The sequence below is a fragment of the Silene latifolia genome, chromosome 10 (assembly GCF_048544455.1).
Source record: "Silene latifolia isolate original U9 population chromosome 10, ASM4854445v1, whole genome shotgun sequence".
NCBI classification, from domain to species: Eukaryota; Viridiplantae; Streptophyta; class Magnoliopsida; order Caryophyllales; family Caryophyllaceae; genus Silene; species Silene latifolia.
The window spans coordinates 113463320-113484702 of NC_133535.1; the positions used below are offsets into that span (position 1 = coordinate 113463320).

Sequence of the window (21383 nt, forward strand, 5' to 3'; positions counted from 1 at the left end):
GGGTGGTTAATCTTTTTCTTGAGGGTCGGTGTCCTCTTCCTCTGGGTGAGTACATTGCCAGCGCCCCTCTCACGCCACTCGTTAAACCGGGTGGTGGGGTTCGTCCTATTGCTGTTGGTACGGTTTGGAGACGGCTTATCTCTAAAGTTGGTGCTTCTATGGTTAGTCCGTCTTTATCTTCTTATTTTGATGGGCTTCAGTTTGGGGTGGGTGTGTCCGGTGGAGGAGAGGCTATCTTGCATGCCTTGGATCGGCTCATTGAGGCTCGGGGGGCTCAGGTGGGGCTTTCTATGTTGCTGGTTGATTTCCAGAACGCGTTCAACCTTGTTGATCGTTCGACCATGCTTCAGGAGGTCCGCCGTCGTTGCCCGGCTCTCTCCCGTTGGGTGGAGTTTTGTTATTCCAGCCTGGCCCGCCTTTTTTATGGGGAGCACTGCTTGTGGTCTTGTCAGGGTGTTCAGCAGGGTGATCCGTTGGGTCCTTTGCTTTTCGCTTTGGTTTTGCATCTATTAGTTTGCAAGATCCGGGACACTTTTGACCTCACTTTGCAGGCGTGGTACTTAGATGATGGCACCATCGTGGGTGATACTTTGGAGGTGGGGAAGGTTTTGGATTTGATTATGGTGGATGGCCCTCGTTTTGGATTGCATCTTAATGTCTCCAAGACGGAGGCCTTTTGGCCTGTTGAGGATCCTCGGAGTCGGCTTCCTGGGGTTTTCCCTCCTTCTATTTCTCAGCCATTGCGTGGTGTTACAGTTTTGGGTGGACCTGTCAGTGCTTGTTCTGATTTTAGCAGTGGGATTGTGGCGTAGAGAGTAACCAAGACCATTAAGCTAATGGATTTGGTTGCGAGGATTGAGGACCCGCAATGTGAGTTGCTTCTTCTTCGAGATTGTGCTGGTATTTCCAAGCTCTATTTCTCACTTCGTACTTGCTCCCCTAGTGTTTTTGGGTCTGTCCATCTTCCTTTTGATGCCGCTCTTCGTTCTAGCTTGGAACGTATTGTCACAGCATCAGGGCCGGGTTTTGGGGATTGGCAGTGGCGCCTTGCTACATTCCCTTTTCAGCTTGGTGGTCTTGGTGTCTATGCGGCGGGAGATGTTTTATTTTATGCTTTTATTCCGTCCCGTTTGCAGTCTGCTGGTTTGAAGGCTAAGCTCCTCGGCCCTTCTGGTATTATAGCTGCTGGCCCTGCTTTTGATGATGCCGCACAGGTGTTTACGGCGACTACATGATCTGGTATTTTAGGTAACCCTAGTGAAATTGCTGCCCCCAAACTTATGAAGAAATTGGCAGACATTTATTTCGCGACGGTTGCTGCTTTATGGCAGTCTCAGCAGGGTTCTCACTCCTCTGATTGGTTACGTGCGGTTTCTAACTCGGGGTTGGGTCAGACTATGAACGGGAGGACTTATCGTAGTGTGCTGGGGTATCGTCTGGGTGTTCCGTTATTCACGGTATCTAGGCCCTGTCCGGCTTGCTCTCGCGTTTTTGCTGAGGATGTTTTTGGGGACCACGCTGTTTCTTGTACTGATACTGTGGGCGTTAAACATCGGCATAACCTTGTCCGGGACACTCTTTTCGACATCTGCTATAGATCTATTATTACTGCGGGAAAGGAGGTTGATATCGGTTTGGTTGATGGACATGGTGGCTCTCTTCGTCCTGCGGATTTATTGCTTTATTCTTGGGACAGGGGGCGTGATGTGTGCGTTAACTTGACAGGTTATTCTCCTTTGACTCAGACAGGGATGACGGATTTTGTGCCTGGCCCGGGTTGTCGCTGATGCTGCTCAGCGAAATTGTACTAAGTATGGGGATGTGTGCGCGGTAGCGGGGTTATGGTTTCCTTCCTTTCTCTTTCTCTTCACTTGGGGAGCTGGGTTCGGATGCTGTTGCCTTGCTCAAGCGGATCCAGAAATTCTCGGTATCTCAGGATGCGGGGGCTCGGGTGGCCGCTTACATTTTTACTAGACTTAGCTTTGCTATTGCTAAGGGTGTGGGAGCCCAGATTGTCTCTCGGCTCCTCACCAATTTCATGTAAACTTTTATTTTTCTTTTAATGAAAGCTGCGCGCATCCTTCCCATAAAAAAAATAATAATAATAATAAAAAGATTTTGGATCATATGAGAATGGCACAAGCGTGAGAACGCGCGTCAGCCATTGGATCTTGTCTGACGCGGCTAATATAAGGGCCTATAACGCGCTTCTTCGTTAAGCTTTGTCTTTCTTTTTTCCTGAAATTTACCTCGCGCTTCTTCGTTAAGCTTTCAACCATGGATTCCGACCTTCTTCGTTAAGCTTTCAACTATTTCTCTCTGTTTATTCTCTGTAGAGTTGCATTTTCATATTTCTGTTGGATTTTGTCTTATCTATTTCATCATGAAGGTATATACTGTTTAGCTTCAAGCTTTTTTCGATTTCATCATGAAGGTATATAACCTAAATTAAATTTTTTTATGTTCATTTTGCCGGATTATTCATTTATTGATGAATTTTGAGTTCAGTATTGTTGTTAAAATCGAAATTTGCGTTTTCATTTGCATGCTATCGGAATTTGTATCTGTCGCATTGTTTGTTGATTTCGTAACTTGCTTATACATTTTGATTTGTTTGTTGTTCTTTAGTTTGACCTAATTTGTTCTTTTTTTTTTATTTTTGTTGAATTTTAAATACTTTTAACCTAAGTTGCATCAATTTAAGACCACATGCAAAAGGTCATAATTGCGTGCACATTATTATTGTAGATAATGCACATTTCAATAAAACTGATAGGACATTTCTTCATGAAACGTGTACAACACAACACAACTCATTAATATTACATGCAAAACTACTTTCAGTTATTGAAAATTTCACACTTTTCCTTTATCATTATTATCACATTTTCATGAGTCAGAATATATGCTTAGTTCATTTAGTTTGAAGAGGTTCGAAACTAGACATATTTTCCCCTGACTGTGTTATCTTTAATATGTACTTGAAGCGCAAAGGCGATCCTGGAACTGTTACACGCCGTATTTCTCCGAGGTTGAACAACCTCAGTCCTACTGTTGATGATCCTACTCCAACGTTCTCCCGTATTACCACCCGGATGTCACCTAAAGTTTTGTTGATGTCCTTCGACACCTTGATTACAATCAATGGTGTGTTCTGGAAGAGATTGGTTTTTCTTCATTGTTCTGACTAAGGGTTACAAGGCTTCCTTTACGCCTTGGTTATTGGTTAATTGAGAACTACAACCCGTATTCTGATTTCATCATCCTGCCTGATAAACAGCGCTTTCGTATGTCTTCTTCTTGTATCCATGATGCTATTGGCCTCCCAATTGGAGGAAAACTTGTTTTACTTTCATGCTGTAGTGACGAAGATGCAGAATGTGACGCATTTTATGCGTATTGGAAAGCTCAATTTCATGTTGATGGTCAAGTGGATATCAAGACCCTTGCAGAGCACATTATTTTTCATGATGATTACAGTGATCAATTTAAGATTAATTTTGTAGTGCTTGATATATCTTTGTTAATGCGAAACAATCAGAAGTCGTTCGTCAATCACCATGTACTAAAATCGCTGAGGAATATGTCTGCCATTGGTCAGCTCGATTGGTGTCAATTTGTCATGGAGAGTTTACGGTTTAACACAAAGGATTGGGTGAAAAAGAGGAAGAAGAATCACTTTGGTGGACCTCTCTTGTTTCTAATGGTACAAATTTTCTGTCTTACATGTATTGTTAGTTATTATGGTTTTAAAACCTGCCATTTGCCAGTCATAATCCTGTTTTTACTTGCAGCTTGTTTATGTTGACCGTGTTGTCCGTGAAAAACGATTCGTAGAAAGAGATTACTATACTCTTTCGAATTGGACATCTGCTGCACTTTTCTCAAGGGAAAAGCAGGAGATGGAAGCTGGTCAGTTTGGTGTTGGTCGTGTAAAAGGTCGACTGATGGAAAGAATTAGATTTTCTCATCCACGTAGAAAAGTGGTTGAAAAAGTACGGAGAGTGTCGAGGGATGTTAGTACTGATACAAAATCTCCAATTTTGTACTCGTCTCCGGAGGTATATCCATTGATTCTCGAAATATTCACTATTCCTTTTCAAGATTTACTTTGAAATATTTTCTTTATTAGATGTGCTTGTTTACGTACGCACCTTTTGGATTATTATTCCAAATGTACCTTCATAGCACTAAAGATGTACCTTTAAATTATTGGATATGTTACTGTGCTGCTTTCCAAACTGAGATGCGCCTTGGCATTAATTATACTGTCCCTTGTCCAGGAGTTTGCAGACGACTACACTGCTTCATCAAAGAGAGTCATGGAAGATATGGTTGTGTTAGATGAGAAATACGCGATTGGGTTGCAATGTTTCCCAGGTGAAGAGTGTGTCAAACAGGCCCATTCAACAACTGAATTTGTATATTTGACATATGGTGGTGGTACCGAAGATGTGTCATGTGCACCGCCATGGGAATCCAGCACACTGGAGGAGGATGAACAGTTTATTGCTGTAGCAAATGCAGTCGAGAAAGCGTACAAATTGAAACTTGCTCGTGCTAAACACAGAGAACAATGTGCTAAGTGGAGAAATTCATCCGTACCTGTCACTGGTAAATTTTCGTTCGATTTAGGGTTGGAGAAAGACTTTGCTGAGAGTGAGGCAAGGTTAGCCGCAGCTAAAGGGGTTAAACTGGATCACCCTGTCACTGGTGAATCTTCTCCACGTGCCAAAAGGGTTCATTTCATGGCAAGTCCTACTTATATACCTCTATCCAGCAACAAGCAACTGTCATCTCGTTTTGATCCGTTGTTTTCTGCTATCCAAGATGACACCAATGTGTTAACACCTCTTACTGCGATGCACCTTTAAGTGGCTGAATATGTTTTCAGTGACCGGGGCACTAACAATCGTCGGTCCAGGTAATCTAAAATGTGAACTTGTTAAATTAACATTTTGTGAATGTCATTTTCACTGTTTCACACCTCACAAGTAATTTGATATATTTTTCCTTGTTTCCTTTTTTTTTGCTCTATTGAGTACTTATATTCATACAAGACTTATTTTACAACACGAATGCATTTGTGGTCATTAAAGCCGTCTGAACATGTTTCGAGTGTTGTAATTGATTGCTGGTCATCATATTTGAATTCTAAAGAGGAAGAAAATAATCTTGGTACTCCGAAGCGGTTCTTTTTTACCACGCTTGTGCATGTAAGTACATTTACATACACTCTTTTGAACATATGATCTTAAACGCTGTGTGTAGTATGTATTTTGAAATATTTTACTTCCCTCTTTCGTTACTTTTCCATGCAGACTGTATTAGCGAAACCCAGCCCAGGTTTAAGCGATGAAAATATTTATGAATTGTTCGAGGCTCGTGTAAAAATGGAGTTGCAGCGTTTCCCGGGAATAGACATAACTTCATTCAATCACACTCGTAAGTTGCTATTGTTCGCTTGAAATACTTTACAATTTTCTTTGCCATTGTTCTATTATATTTTAAAAAAATTGAGTCATACTATTATCCCATAAGTCCATTCTTTTTTTGTTTTATTCTAACTACTAAACCCGTTTGAACCTCAACTTGTATATACCCATTTTATATTAAAAAAGTTCAGATTAGGTCAAATTAGGGTAAATGGCCATTTAACACAATGTTAATGTTATAATTTCTCAATGTACTTTCTAAATGTTGTAAATGTACTTTTTCAACATTCATAATGTACAAATTAGGTCAAGTTACAGTAGTTCTAATTGGTCATTGTTGTAATTTCTCAATGTTAATATTGTAATTTCTCAATGTACTTTCTAAACGTTCTAAATCTACTTTTTAAACATTCACAGTGTTAATGTTGTAATTTCTCAACGTGGGAATATCCAATATGCATAAGAGCAGTTGCAACTATATGCATACGTTGGGAACATAGAACATGAGTCATACTATCATTCCATGTCTGCATTCTGCTTTTGTTTTATTGCAATTGCTTGATTCAACTGCTTGACTCAAAGGCAATTTTCTTTGCGTTTGTATTAAATGAGGTCACTTTATATTGCAATGTACCGTTCTTATTTTATACATGTGCCTCACGATTAGCCAAAATTTACCCTTCCAAGAGTTTGACTGTACTTATGGTTGCATGTCCTTTATTTTGTAATGTCAGTTTTTTTTCCAAATTGTACATGAGAAACACTTCTTCTTATACGTGGTTGACCTGGTGAGGAAGCGTTTCGTCATTCTTGACAACTCACTCTCAGATGAAGATGCCATCAAGAAATATGGTATATCTCCACTGTTAACAGTATGTTTGAATTTGACACATTCTTGTTGTTCTATTGAATTGGGACTATTAGTCGCGCTTAAAACTGCTTTAAAATGTTTTGTCATAGATTGATGCTCTTGGAAGGTTTTTGGGTCAGAACCCAAGAACTACTGACTCTAGCAACGTTGTGGTTGCTATGGATCCCATTGTTGCAAAGCTTAGTTGGAGAAATAACTACAATGTTGATGACTGTGGTATATACACAATGAGACACATGGAAACATTTATGGGATTAATCTCTTGGAAATGTGGCCTGATGAAAAATGATGTGAGTGTTGGTTCTTATTTTTAAGAAATTCATGTTCATTGTGTCTTGCCTATCTCGTTAATTGTTGGCTTCTGTTTTGCGGCGGAGCGTGCTTAAAGTGTTATGATACAAATATCTATGCACATTACTAATGTTCGACCACAACGATTGCCGTGAAACTGTCGGTGATCATGCGAAGAAGGGTCATTTCTCTAAAGCTAGTGATTACATTTAATGTTCAAATATTATCTACGCAGTACGTTAGAATTTGTGTCTGATGACACCCTTGTTCATGTAGCATGATGTTTTAAATTCTAGTGTACGTTAGTATGTTTAATGATGTCCAATTGCATAAGCAAAATGTTCAATTTGTGAACCAATGTTTAGTTGCACCTAATTAAAGTACTTCTTTGTCTATTTTTAGCGTGCTATTTACTTGAACGTTATTATTTCCTTGAATACCGACTTATGATGTACTGAATTAGCAAAATAATATAATGTACATTTCAGGTTTGCTTTTAAATCTCTTTTATAAAACAGTACATGCACATTATGAACATACGTAATGAAGATTTGAATTAAATTGAAAGCACATTTATTTCTATTATACATTGAAAATAGGAAAATAGGTTTGAAATAACGTCAAAGATCTATCTATAGCGACATCTTTTTTTTTGGTGGAACTGTGAGTTTCGTTAAAATCAGCATCTCATGAATAAAGATGGCCCCTCATACAAACAACCATTTGTGTTAATACTCAGACAAAAGCACTAACAGACTGAACTATGCGCATCCTAGACTTACTGAAGAAAAATACATCAAGACTATCAGCCATTACATAAGTCCTAACGTAGTACACCATAATTTATCAGACGGCTTAATACAACCTAGTAGTAACCTTGCAGCCCGTAGTTTACATTCTGCTCTTGAATCCTGCATCATCTTCCTTGGGTGGACTACATAGCCATCAACCCTGCAAACGTTCCTACTGTTCCACACCCTATACTGAACTGCATTAATCAATGCACAGATCAGTAGCCTTTGGAATCCTGATAGCTGCCTCATTCTCAAAACAACACTACCAACCAGTACAACAGTGCCCTGCATACTTAGCCACTCAGCAAGCAGGCTATAGCATCTTTTAGTATAAGCACACGCAGAGAATAAATGAGAATGAGTCTCATCAGCAACACCACAAATATAGCACAGATGGTTAGTAGTAATGCCCATTTTAAACAACCTGTCAAGAGTTAAAAGTTTGTCTTGCTTAATCAACCAAAGGATGAAAGTGTGCTTAGGAATATTGAACTTGTTCCATATCTCAGTATACCATGAAACCCTGCCAGGAGCTGAAGGAGACAACTAATTATAGCCACTCTCAATAGTATAAGCAGCATCTCCCCCCAACCATTTATCATTGAGGTAACCACAGAGCATCTTATCCTTAACTTCACAAATTTTGCTCCAGGACCATGAACTGTAGCTAGTAGAAGTATAATTCAATATTGAAGCCCCTTTTAGGTAAATATTATATACCTATTTAATCCACAACAGGTCGTTTTTGGAAACTATCCACCAAACTAATTTCCCTATAGCAGCTACATTCTAAATCTGACTATCAACCAGACCAAGTCCACCATCCTTCCTGCTTTTACACAAGAAATTCCAAGACACCAGTGGGGCTTTTGAGTAAATATCAGTCCCCTCCCATAAAAAATTCCTACACAAGGCTCTGAATCTATCCATAACTCCTGCAGGCAAAATGAATAATTGAGACCAATAGTTATGGATAGTAGAAAGGACAGACCTTACCAAAACAAGCCTTCCAGTATAAGAAATTTTCCTGGAATTCCAACCCCTGATCCTTGCTATCTTCTCAACTATTATATTGCAGTCCAGCTTAGACAACCTCTTATGGGAGATTTTAACACCCAAATACTTAAAGGGAATAGAGCCCTTTGTAAAACCAGTGTTGGCCAGGATTCTAGTAGCAAGAGAGGATTCAATACCATTAAGAATAATATCATATTTCTCAGCACTAATCTGAAGTCCAGAGGCAGCAGAGAAACATTTGAAGACTTTCATAATTGAAACAATAGATCTCAAATCCCCTTTGCAGAAAATTAAAAGGTCATCAGTAAAAATTAAATGCACCAACTTAAGCTTCTTGCAAAGAGGATGAAAATGAAAACCAGGATAGCTGCAAACCTCATCAAGTAACCTACTCAGATATTCCATGCATAAAGTAAAAAGTAAGAGGGAGATAGGATCCCCTTGCCTTAGACCTCGTCTACCTTTGAAGTATCCATGAGGCTGACCATTAAGGACAATGGAATAAGTAGGAGTGGTGATACATTGCATGATTAAGGCAATGATTTTGGGAGGGAAATGAAGATGCTTCAACATTTGTTCAACAAAGACCCACTCAATAGAGTCATAAGCCTTCTTGAGATCAATCTTCATCATACAACGAGGAGAAACACTCTTCCTAGTATATAGCCTCACCAAATCTTGACTGATAAGAATGTTGTCTAAAATACTCCTTCCCTGAATAAAGGCAGATTGAGCAGGGTTTATAATTTTTGTGAGGCCACCAGAAATTCTAGAACATAACAGCTTGGAAATGATCTTATAGACCAAATTGCAACAAGCAATTGGTCTAAACTGAGTGACATTCACAGGCTGATCAACCTTAGGGATTAACACCAAATTAGTGTCATTAATTTGTCTCAACAGCTGGCCATTCTGGAAAAAATCTTGAATAGCATGAACCAACTTACTTTTAACAATCTCCCAACTCTGTTTGAAGAAGCAGCTGGTGTACCCATCAGGACCAGGGCTTTTTTCATCAGGAATAGCAAATAAGGCTTGTTTAATTTCAGTTTCTGAAGGAATAGTGCACATAGCATCCCACTCATTCTCAGAAATTTGTTTCCCTTTAGTCACAATCTTTTTATAAAACCCATGAGTATCAGCATTAGTCCCCAGTAATGAGATGTAATAGTTCACAAAGGCATTAAGGATGGCCTCAGGATCATTACACACCTCTCCCTAAATATTTTCAATTTTAAAGACCTTATTCTGATACTGCCTCTGCTTAATGGCCTGATGAAACATGGCAGTGTTAGTGATACTGTCGTTTCGTATCAAAAATAAAATACCTAAGTACTACTAACAGAAGTCAGCGGTAAGTAGGGTCGATCTCCACAGGGAGGTAGTGTACTATCTATTTGTCTATTTATCTGTCTAATGTCACGATGGGGGCTGAATTGATTGTGTTAACTAAACTAAAGACTAAAGCAAGGGAAATAAAAAAAAGAGAAATTAACAGAAGAAAAGGGAGTATGCTAGGAGTCGGTCTACCGTGGCAGCTATCAGATCTTATACTATCGGGAATACTAAGGCGATTAGACTATTGATAAGAAGAGTTATGGTCGTCACCTTTCGGTCCTTAAACCGCCCTAGAGCGTAAACAGCTTAACTTTCGCCCTCACTGCAATACCCTATTGTAACTAAGCAAGCCTTCCCTTCCAATCTTTCGATCTAGGTCGGGGTTAACTAAATTTATGGTCTCCTGCATGCATTCATTCGACCGGATAACAATTAAATTGCCTAATACAATTCCTATCGCAAGACTAATCTATATAATTCAGTTAAAACATTGCTACCACGGCTTCCCTAATCCTAACATACTAAGGAAATTAGCTAGACATGGAGTAAATAAGAACAATAAATAAAGAGGGAGAGGGAATAATAAACATTAAATAAAAAGAGAGAAAGGAGAGAAGAAATTACTGATATAAATGATCCGGAAAACAAAGTAGAACAAAAGTAACAGTATATGAGAAAAATGATAAGAGAGCCGGGGGAGAAGAGAGGAAACGCCCCCGTATATTCATCCCCTTTGATTTATATATAACCTCAAAACATAAAACCTAATCTAACATCACGTGAATAGAGGCCCAATAGCTTGTAACTGCTCGATCGAACAGTTAAGTCACTCGATCGAACAGTTCCTGCGTCTGTTTACTCGATCGACCAAAGATAAGGCTCGATCGAACAGTTGGCCACTCGATCGAACAGTTCTTCCGTCTGTTCACTCGATCGACCAAGAGAAACTGCTCGATCGAGTGGTTCCTGGTTCCAGCTCGTGTTGGTCTTGTAATTTGGTCTTTGACTTGTCCTCTTAGCTCCCGAAATAGCTTCACGCATCCCAAGACATCAATATTTCCCGCTCCAAATTATCTCTTCCTCCAAATGCATGCAAAACGGACGGTAAATGACTTGATTTCGCTACTTTATGGCTCATTCCTGCAAATAAGACAAGAACTTCCAAAGTATGCAATTCGGGGCATTTCGTAGCATAAAACCACGATAAAAGCATAGAAATACGTGCATAAAATAGGCTAAAAAGACTATATAAAATGCACGTATCAAATCTCCCCAAACCAAACCTTTACTCGTCCCCGAGTAAACTAAATGCAACTAAAGGAACGGAAAAGATAACTCAGAGCTAGCTACAAATGCCCACTTAAACCAATTTAATGCAAGCAAACTAACACTTATAGCAAGACAGTCAAATGCAAACGAGTTATAAGATGTTTATAAAAGTAGCTGAACCGTCGACCTTGCAAGACCTTTAATAATGGACTCTCACGGGTCACTCTTCTCTCATGAAGCAAAGGGTAAGCAAATGAATGTAAGAGAGAAGAAGAAAAATAGTCGCTCACCTAGACTACGACCCACATAAACATGCATGCAACTAATATGATAGACAATTCTAGCTACCGTACACACATTCCAACCAAACGAGGTCCTGTCACAGCCGAGGGCATACAAAAATATGGTAAAGTGAGGCAATGGGTAAGAAAAGGCAAAACATGTTATGGGAATGTGGAGGTATAGGTGATCAAGCTAGTACCTAAACAGAACCATATGACAACATCCATTTCCAACCCAATTATGAAATTAAGCACATGCCCTTCAGTTGGCATAAAATCTCACCAAACCAAACTGCAAACACTCCTCAAATGATATAAGATAGAACATAGGAGCAGAAACCGACTCATAATTAAACATCTTTTTTTCTTTCTTTTTCTTTTCTTTTCGGTTTTTTTTTTCTGATTTCTTTTTCTTTTTTCTTTTTTCATTTTTCAATTTTTTTTTTCTTTTTCACGTCTTTTTTTTCTCATCAACCTCCTTTTTTCATAAATTACCAACTCCAAATCAATATGATATGAGCCAAAATTTGATGCAATAGACAATATACCGTAGAACAATCTAAACTAGCTTGACAAGGCAGGCTAAATTTGGATGTAGCTAAGGGTCAACTGGCAGATTTGGCTAATGTGGAGTTTATGGGTAAAAATGAAAGAAAGGGAATTTGTAAGCACCTCCCTGCATGTGACACCAACCACTAACCCGAATGTATGCAGGCAAAAAAAAGCAATTGAATTTCATATATGTGCAAATTAATGATACATGTTATGCAAGGAGTAACTACTCACAATCCTACATGAAACTGGTCATAAATGACACCAGTTTATACGGCTCTAAATCTTAGAAATTATAAGTAGCTTGCCAAAATTTAAGGTCAAGTCTATTCGTTCAGCTAAATTTAACATTAACTCGTAGATATGCAATAAGACAAAGCTAAAAGACAATCAGTTTAATGCAAGGCTTAAGCAAAAAGACAGATATAGTGCAATATCATCATAGAAATCTACCATTCCGACTCAACTTATATGCTAAAATTAAACGTGAAATTTTTGAATTTATTGAATTTTTTGAATTTTTATGAAATAAATAACAATGCAAACAGAATTTTAAACGTGATAATTGAAATGCAGTAAAAACAACATGCAGACACAGATATGGATGCATAACCTCCCCAAACCAACCCGTACAATGCCCCCATTGTACCAAAACATGAAAAGGAAATGCAAACTGAAAGGAAAAGAGAGTAAATGCGGAAAAACTCACAAAATGCGCGAGTAAGGGGACCTCCCCAAACCGACCATGAACATGGGAGGTTGCTAAAGGCCCGGAAAACCGTCTCAGGAAGCTAATCCAAGTCAATAACACTCGATCAAGAGGGATAGTAACTGATCGAGTAACATGGGCGTCTAAAACTGCTCGATCAAGTAAAATAGCAGTCGATCGAGTAGTTCCTCATCTTGCAGGTGGTCGATCGAGAGGAAGGTCTGCTCGATCGAAGGGAATTGCCGGCAAAAGTGCTCGATCGAGTAGAAAAGCTACTCGATCGCGTGATTCTCAGCTAGTACCTGCAAAACGCAATGAAAAACAGCCCGCAAACTAACAAGACAAGCATACTGAGATAGTCTATGGTATAAAACCATTTATTACAACTTAAATGAAATAAAATGCAGAATAAAATTGCCGGGTTGCCTCCCGGGTAGCGCTAGCTTCAGTCAGGTCCCAGCTCGACCTTCTTTTCTTCGAGCCCCTCAAACTAATCACAATCAAAATAGCTCAAAGCGCGCAGCAACCTGTCAAATAGCTGCGCATGTGCTACACAACAGCATAAGTAGCACCAAAGTGGAATACAGAAATAGGAAATAAAAATATGTAAGCATTTAAGTCTAACAAATTTCCTATGACAGCTCCTAAATTTATCCACAAAATAAAGGAGCGCGGGAGCAATTGTGAATAAAGTAGGGCCCCGTTTCAGATTAACGAACTTGAAATGATAAGGACGGTGGAAAATCGTTAAATTACGCGTCCACATGTGAGAGGGTATAGCATTAAAAGAAGGAGCACAAATCAAACGAGGCAATATACTGTTAAAACAAACAATAATGAAATTATCGCTTACTACCTCGGGTTGGTCGCTCTCAACGACGGAATCACTGACAAAGGAATGCATTACCTCATCCGTGCTAGGAGCAATTACCGTCTCAGCTGCTTCTTCATCAACCTCCTCAGTGGAATCCATCCCGTAAATCGCAGCTTCAAGTGTATCCGACTCGGCTGTGAATAAGGGAGGTTCACCGTAACCGTCATCATCGTCAAAATCGTCATCCAAAATGACCCCAAGTGACGAATCAAAGCTCCCAATGGCCAATCCGGTCGATCGAGCAGAATAACCACTCGATCGACCAGTTTCCTCCTGAATTCCACTCGATCGAGTGGAATTTGTACTCGATCGAGCACTTTCTTCTGGGAATTCACTCGATCGACTAATATAAGTCACTCGATCGAGTGATTCCTCCTGTACAGGGCTAAAATCTTCGCATAAACTTTGGAAATATGATAGAAATTCGTTATCCGAAATATAAAAATCATTCTCAGCATTGGGCAACACGGGTTCTTCATGGGAAAAACCGCTCTTAGTCAAGTACACCTCTTCTGGTTGCCAATTATCCGACTCAGCTGTTAGCTGAGCTATTCCAGACCTTATCTCATCAACGCCCGCGAAAAATCGTCTGTCATATTCTTGCATCAAAGATTTCAGCTCCGCAATTTCTTTTTGTATATCAGGAGGATCTTGTTGCGATGGCCATTGATAGGGTGGATATGGCGGCACAACTACAGCTGCATTGTGCTCAGCAGCACCATATCCCCAAGATTTCTTCCTTTCCCAACTAGCAGGTTTTTCAGCTTGGGCTTCAAACTGAGCAATTAGTTGGGAGACAGATGTCATCTTGGCAAGAGGGATCGAAGGTACTCAAGCCTTCCCTTCGATAATCTCCCTCAGTAGCCTGTCTAATAAACCTGTAGGCCTATCAAAACAGCACTAAAGAAAAAGATAAGAACGGCCTCAAGGGAAAAATCCCCTGAGGCTAAAAACAGATAAAATTTAAACAAATAAATAAATAGATTGCCTCCCCGGCAACGGCGCCAAAATTTGATACTGTCGTTTCGTACCAAAAATAAAATACCTAAGTACTACTAACAGAAGTCAGCGGTAAGTAGGGTCGATCTCCACAGGGAGGCGGTGTACTATCTATTTGTCTATTTATCTGTCTAATGTCAAGATGGGGGCTGAATTGATTGTGTTAACTAAACTAAAGACTAAAGCAAGGGAAATAAAAAAAAGAGAAATTAACAGAAGAAAAGGGAGTATGCTAGGAGTCGGTCTACCGTGGCAGCTATCAGATCTTATACTATCGGGAATACTAAGGCGATTAGACTATTGATAAGAAGAGCTATGGTCGTCACCTTTCGGTCCTTAAACCGCCCTAGAGCGTAAACAGCTTAACTTTCGCCCTCACTGCAATACCCTATTGTAACTAAGCAAGCCTTCCCTTCCAATCTTTCGATCTAGGTCGGGGTTAACTAAATTTATGGTCTCCTGCATGCATTCATTCGACCGGATAACAATTAAATTGCCTAATACAATTCCTATCGCAAGACTAATCTATATAAGTCAGTTAAAACATTGCTACCACGGCTTCCCTAATCCTAACATACTAAGGAAATTAGCTAGACATGGAGTAAATAAGAACAATAAATAAAGAGGGAGATGGAATAATAAACATTAAATAAAAAGAGAGAAAGGAGAGAAGAAATTACCGATATAAATGATCCGGAAAACAAAGTAGAACAAAAGTAACAGTATATGAGAAAAATGATAAGAGAGCCGGGGGAGAAGAGAGGAAGCGCCCCCGTATATTCATCCCCTTTGATTTATATATAACCTCAAAACATAAAACCTAATCTAACATCACGTGAATAGAGGCCCAATAGCTTGTAACTGCTCGATCGAAAAGTTAAGTCACTCGATCGAACAGTTCCTGCGTCTGTTTACTCGATCGACTAAAGATAAGGCTCGATCGAACAGTTGGCCACTCGATCGAACAGTTCTTCCGTTTGTTCACTCGATCGACCAAGAGAAACTGCTCGATCGAGTGGTTCCTGGTTCCAGCTCGTGTTGGTCTTGTAATTTGGTCTTTGACTTGTCCTCTTAGCTCCCGAAATAGCTTCACGTATCCCAAGACAGCAATATTTCCCGCTCCAAATTATCTCTTCCTCCAAATGCATGCAAAACGGACGGTAAATGACTTGATTTCGCTACTTTATGGCTCATTCCTGCAAATAAGACAAGAACTTCCAAAGTATGCAATTCGGGGCATTTCGTAGCATAAACCACGATAAAAGCATAGAAATACGTGCATAAAATAGGCTAAAAAGACTATATAAAATGCACGTATCAGTTAGCATCACCATCCTTCACCCAAGCACACTTAGCTTTCTACTTCAAGAACTCTTCCTTAGGTTTTTTCAGCATCAGATAGCTTTCTTTAGTTTGAGCCTCAACATCCATAAGGACACAGTTAGTAGGATCCTTTTGAAGCTTCTTTTGACAATCCAGGAGCAAGTGATAAGCTAGGTCAGCATTAGTCTCAACATCAGAGAACAAACACTTATTCAAATTCTTCAAAGCAGGCTTAAGATCTTTTAAATTTTTCACAAGTTGGAACATAGTAGTCCCATCAATGGTATCCCCCCATCTCTGCTGCACAATCTCCTTAAAATCCTTAACATGACACCACATATTAAAAAATTTGAAGGGCTTCTTCTTAAGAACTCTGACATTCCCACACTCAAGGATACAAGGGCAATGGTCAAAGTCCCCCTCAAGCAGATAATGGGCATAATAATCAGGTTTCAAAGCAAGCCAAGCACCATTGATGAGAACTCTATCAATTCTACTAAAGACTCTAGTAATACTAGGCTGTTTATTAGTCCAAGTATAAAATGCCCCAATGGCCTTAATATCCTGCAAGTCACACATCTGAGCAGTATGTTGAAATGGTACAATTTCAGCATCTCTAACAATACTCCCAATCCTCTCATTGGAAAACATCACACAGTTGAAATCCCCCAAAACTATCCAAGGAGCATTCATGTTCAGTCTGATTAGGGCATTCCAGAGAGGAACTCTTTGTTCTACTTAATTGAAACCATAAACATAGGTAACATAAAAAACCTTATCAGTAAGCACCTCAGTCACTTTAAGGTGGATAAATTGAGCATCCATCTCAAGCACATCAAGATGCACTTTATTAGCTTTCCAAAGAACCCAAATTCTACCACCAGAATGACAACTTAAATTAGTAATAAAAGACAATCCAAAACAAAAATTATTAGCTACTTTATTTAGAAACACAGGTTTAACCCTGGTCTCAAGGAGCCCAAATAGATCCACATCTTGTTGGTGGAGAAACCATTAAATATCTTTTTGCTTGGTTATACTATTTAGGCCTCTAACATTCCACATACCCAATTTACTCATGAGGAGGTAAAAGGGTACCTCCTCCTCCTTTATCAACCAATTGGGCACATCCAGCCATTTCAGCATTATAGTCAACTATCAGATCCCCAGGCTTAGCAATCCTAGACTCATGCCTTGTCATTTTTGAAATAAACCTAGCAGGGGTAAAGCTGACACTGTGACTAACAGGAATGGGTGTATTAGCAGGGGTAACCAAAGGATTAGATGGTGTTCCTTGAGCTAGCCTGCTACTACTAGGCCTGGTACTCTCAGTGGCAACTAACACAGGAAACTCCTTAGGGTCTAGGTCCACCACAGCAGTAGGTTTTTGTCTCTAAACTTGCTTCATAGGGTTCATAGGTTTTTTAGGTTGAGCAGGTGGAGGTCTCCTCACCCCCTCCTGCAAACCTTCTCAGTATGTCCCATACCCTTACACTTTCCACAGGTAATTGGAAGCCAATCATATTCAATAAGAACAGTAACTTCATTACCTAACTCATCCAGGAACCTAATCTTATCAGGGAATGTCTGATCAATCTCCACTTCAACCATTACTCTAGCAAACCCTAAGTGTGTACGATTAACAGTAAGGTCATCAATACGCACATATTTGCCTACCAAAGCAGCAAGTTTCTCGAGACATTTAACACCCCAAAACTTAAGATAAAGTCCAACCAATTTAATCCAAATAGGTACTACATTAACAGCAACTTTAGAAATTTTCACTGTAGGATCCCAAGGTCTCAAAATAACAGGTTTGCCATCAAAAAGTACCATTCCCCTAGCAAGGACTAATTTCTGATGTTCCAATGTATCAAAACGCACCACAAACAGGCCATTGGGTAAGAATGATACCTTAGAAATCTTATAATCAATCCAAACTCGCCTTATAAAGCCCTCCAAGACCTCCCAAGGAGGATTTGCACCCATCACATAACTATATACCGCAGATTTCCAGTAATCAAGCTCCTCCTGAACATCCTCTTTAGTAAGTTGCAGCATTGAGGGTTTACCTTGATCAGTCTCAGTAACAGGTGCCAATTCCTCCTTGTTAGAAGCAGTTTCCTCTGCAGAATCCGAAACACAGCCACTTTCATACTCCTCAGCATCATAACCAGCTTGCCGAAGAGAAGTAGCCACATCACATTGAATCTGTGCTAATTCCTGTGTCGTAGAATTCTCAACTAAATCAGAATTTGAATCTATATTATTATTATTAACATCTGTGATATTATTATTACTAATTGTATTTTTTTGTGTTTTTTTATTTTTATTATGTATATTAGTACTACGTTTGCGCGGAGTTTGTTGAACTGTCGCCATTGCAGACAATCGCAAGAACCCTAAGAAATTAGAGAGGATTTTTATCTATAGCGACATCATAATCTAAGTATATGAATGAACTTTTGAAGTTTTCTATCTTATTAAACGATCACATGCATTACAATTTAATTAATATTTCATGTTCTTTTTAAAAAAAAATTAATGTACCTTTAAATATAATATAATGTACATTTTCCAAACAGTGCTTAATGATATTTTAGTTGCACCTAATTATCAGAACATGCACATTATGAATATAGATAATGGACATTTTAATTAAACTGTTTACATACATTATATAATATGTACAGTGTAAACAGGAAAACCAGTTTAATAAACTGTCAAAGATCTATTTTTAATCCCGTCCCCAAAAAAGGGTTCACTCGCCCCCTCTAGGGTGTCTTTTGGTCTTGCGGCCGTTTGAACCACACATAAGGGAAAGGGTTTAGGGTTGAATTAGGCGGATCCGTGATAGCGGTCAGCCTAATCCAACCCTAAACCCTTTCCCGTCCCGTTTTAGGTTACCTGGCCCCCTAGTTTTAATCCCGTCCCCAAAAAGGGTTCACTCGCCCCCTCTAGGGTGTCTTTTGGTCTTGCGGCCATTCGAACCACACATAAGGGAAAGGGTTTAGGGTTGGATTAGGCGTATGCGCGATAGCGGTCAGCCTAATCCAACCCTAAACCCTTTCTCGTCCCGTTTTAGGTTACCTAGCCCCGTAGTTTTAATCCCGTCCCCAAAAAGGTTTCACTCGCCCCTTCTAGGGTGTCTTTTGGTCTTGCGGCCGTTCGAACCACATATAAGGTAAAGGGTTTAGGGTTGGATTAGGCGGATCTGCGATAGCGGTCTGCCTAATCCAGCCCTAAACCCTTTCCCGTCCCGTTTTAAGATACCCGACCCCCTAGTTTTAATCCCGTCCCCAAAAATGGTTCACTCGCCCCCTCTAGGGTGTCTTTTGGTCTTGCGGCCGTTCAAACCACACATAAGGGAAAGGGTTTAGGGTTGGATTAGGCTTATCCGCAATAGCGGTCTGCCGAATCCAACCCTAAACCCCTTCCCGTCCCATTTTAGGATACCCGACCCCCTATTATTAATCCCAATTAGAACTGCTGTAACTTGACCTAATTTGTACATTATGAATGTTGAAAAAGTACATTTAGAACTTTTATAAAGTACATTAAGAAATTATAACATTAACATTGTGTTAAATGGCCATTTATCCTAAGTTGACCTAATCTGAACTTTTTAAATATAAAATGTGTATATAAAATTAGAGGTTCAAACGGGTCAAGCAGTTGGAATAAACCAAAAAAAAGAATGGACTTATGGCATAATAGTATGACCCAATTTTTTAAAAAAATACCGCCACTTTAAACTTCTTCTCTTTAATATCTTACTACTTTTCGTTTTCCCTGTCAATTAAATTATAGCTGCACGTTTTCTCATTCTCAGATCGTTCACTTACTCTTTATCGCTCTCTATCGGAATGAAGGTTATACTCTTTGTCTTTAATTATTTGCTAAAAACAACTGTTTTACTTTTCATCTGCTTCGAATTTTACATAGTTTCCTTAGCTATTAATGTTCCAAGATGTTCATTATAAATCAGTCCTAATATTATTTCTCAGGTGCATCAATATGTCGGAATTTATACACATTGTTTCCTAATGATTTTCATGTACTTTGCTATGGCTTAATATCTGTTAATGTTTAGGATGTATTTTCTTCATGTACTTTTTTAATGTTTTGCATGTACTTTCTGGATACCTGACCTTCATATCAATATGTCGGAATTTATACGCATTGTTTCCTAATGATTTTGATGTAGTTTGTTAATGTTTAGGAATATATATAAATTTGTACGCATTGTTTCCTAATAATTTTGATGTTCTTTGCTATGGCTTAATATTTAGGATGTATTTTCTTCATGTATTTTCTTAATGTTTAGCATGTACTTTCTCGATATCTGACCTTCATATCTGTATTTTTAATGGCTTTATATTTCTGTCTTATATGTTTTTTTTAGCGCTTAAAATTGAAGAACACAGAGGTCACTACGCTTGTGCAAATCAGTCCTGATTCACCTATTGTTTGTCAACCTCCATCGAGATTCACCAAAGACACTTCTTCTGCTGTGATAATTGAAGTTTCTGACAGCCCTACAATAGGAGTAGTACATCATCCTAGCATTTGTCATACTTTACATACAGTCGACAAAAACTCTTCTTCTGTTGCGATAATTGATGTTCCCGACAGTCCTACAGTAGAGGAGATTGTTAATCGTCCTAGAGTTCGCCGCACTTCGTGTAGCCTCCTAAAAAACTCCTCTTATCCTTTGTTGATTGATGTTCCTGACAGCCCTATTAAAGATGGGATTGTTGATCCACCGTTGTAAAAACAAAAAGCGGACGTTGTTAAAGCGGCCGTTGTAAAAGGTATTTACAACGGTTAGGTTATTTACTAAAACCGTTGTGGAAAGTATTCACAACGGTTAAAAGCCGTTGTTGTTGCGAGTAAGTCGTTGTGGAAAGTGTTTCAAAATTTTGGTGGGAATAATATAACAACAGTTATCATATAAATAACCGTTGTTGTATCTTTCCCACCAAAATTATGAAGACTTTTAACAACGGGTATACGCTAAATAACCGTTGTTGAAAACGTTAGTAACAACGGTTCTTCTTTTAAAACCTGTTGTTGAATGTTATGCGCGGGTATTTGTGAAAGGTATTTACAACGGTTCTTATTTTAAAACCTGTTGTTTAATATTATGGCGGGTATTTGTGAAAGGTATTTACAACGGTTTTTGTTTTAGTAACCGTTTTTATTACGAACTCCTAATTTTTTTAAAAATTAAATTTGTTTCATGCCATTCAAAATCCTGCATATATCAGCACCAGCATAAATCACAGTTGGGTTCATCAGAACTCAATAGATTCAATTCAACCACAACAGCAGCATCATATATACTTACAACGAGTTAACTTTACATGAACTAAGATCATTCCCTAACTTCAACAAAAAATTTACTAAGCTGATCTAAGCTCTGAGTATCATGCATTTAGCCTTCAGCATTGCTATGTTCTAAGACGTATTTGCCCAACATGTCCCTTACCTCGTCTATATGTTGCCATTTGTACTTCTTTGAAGTTCTTGTGGCGCGATTACATCTACGGGAAAAAACAAAGACAAGACATTTTTGTAACAACATACATCATTCAGCATAGCAACATCATGGAATAGCAGCAAGCAAG

General features: G+C 39.0%; 1 protein-coding gene across 1 annotated transcript; it reads right to left on the bottom strand.

Annotated features, from left to right (window-relative positions):
• Positions 1 to 15789: 15789 nt before the first annotated feature.
• LOC141608082 (uncharacterized) lies at positions 15790 to 16446 on the bottom strand. The gene has a single exon (XM_074427434.1). The coding sequence runs from the start codon at positions 16444 to 16446 to the stop codon at positions 15790 to 15792; it is 657 nt and encodes a 218-aa protein (XP_074283535.1).
• Between the last annotated feature and the right edge of the window lie 4937 nt (positions 16447 to 21383).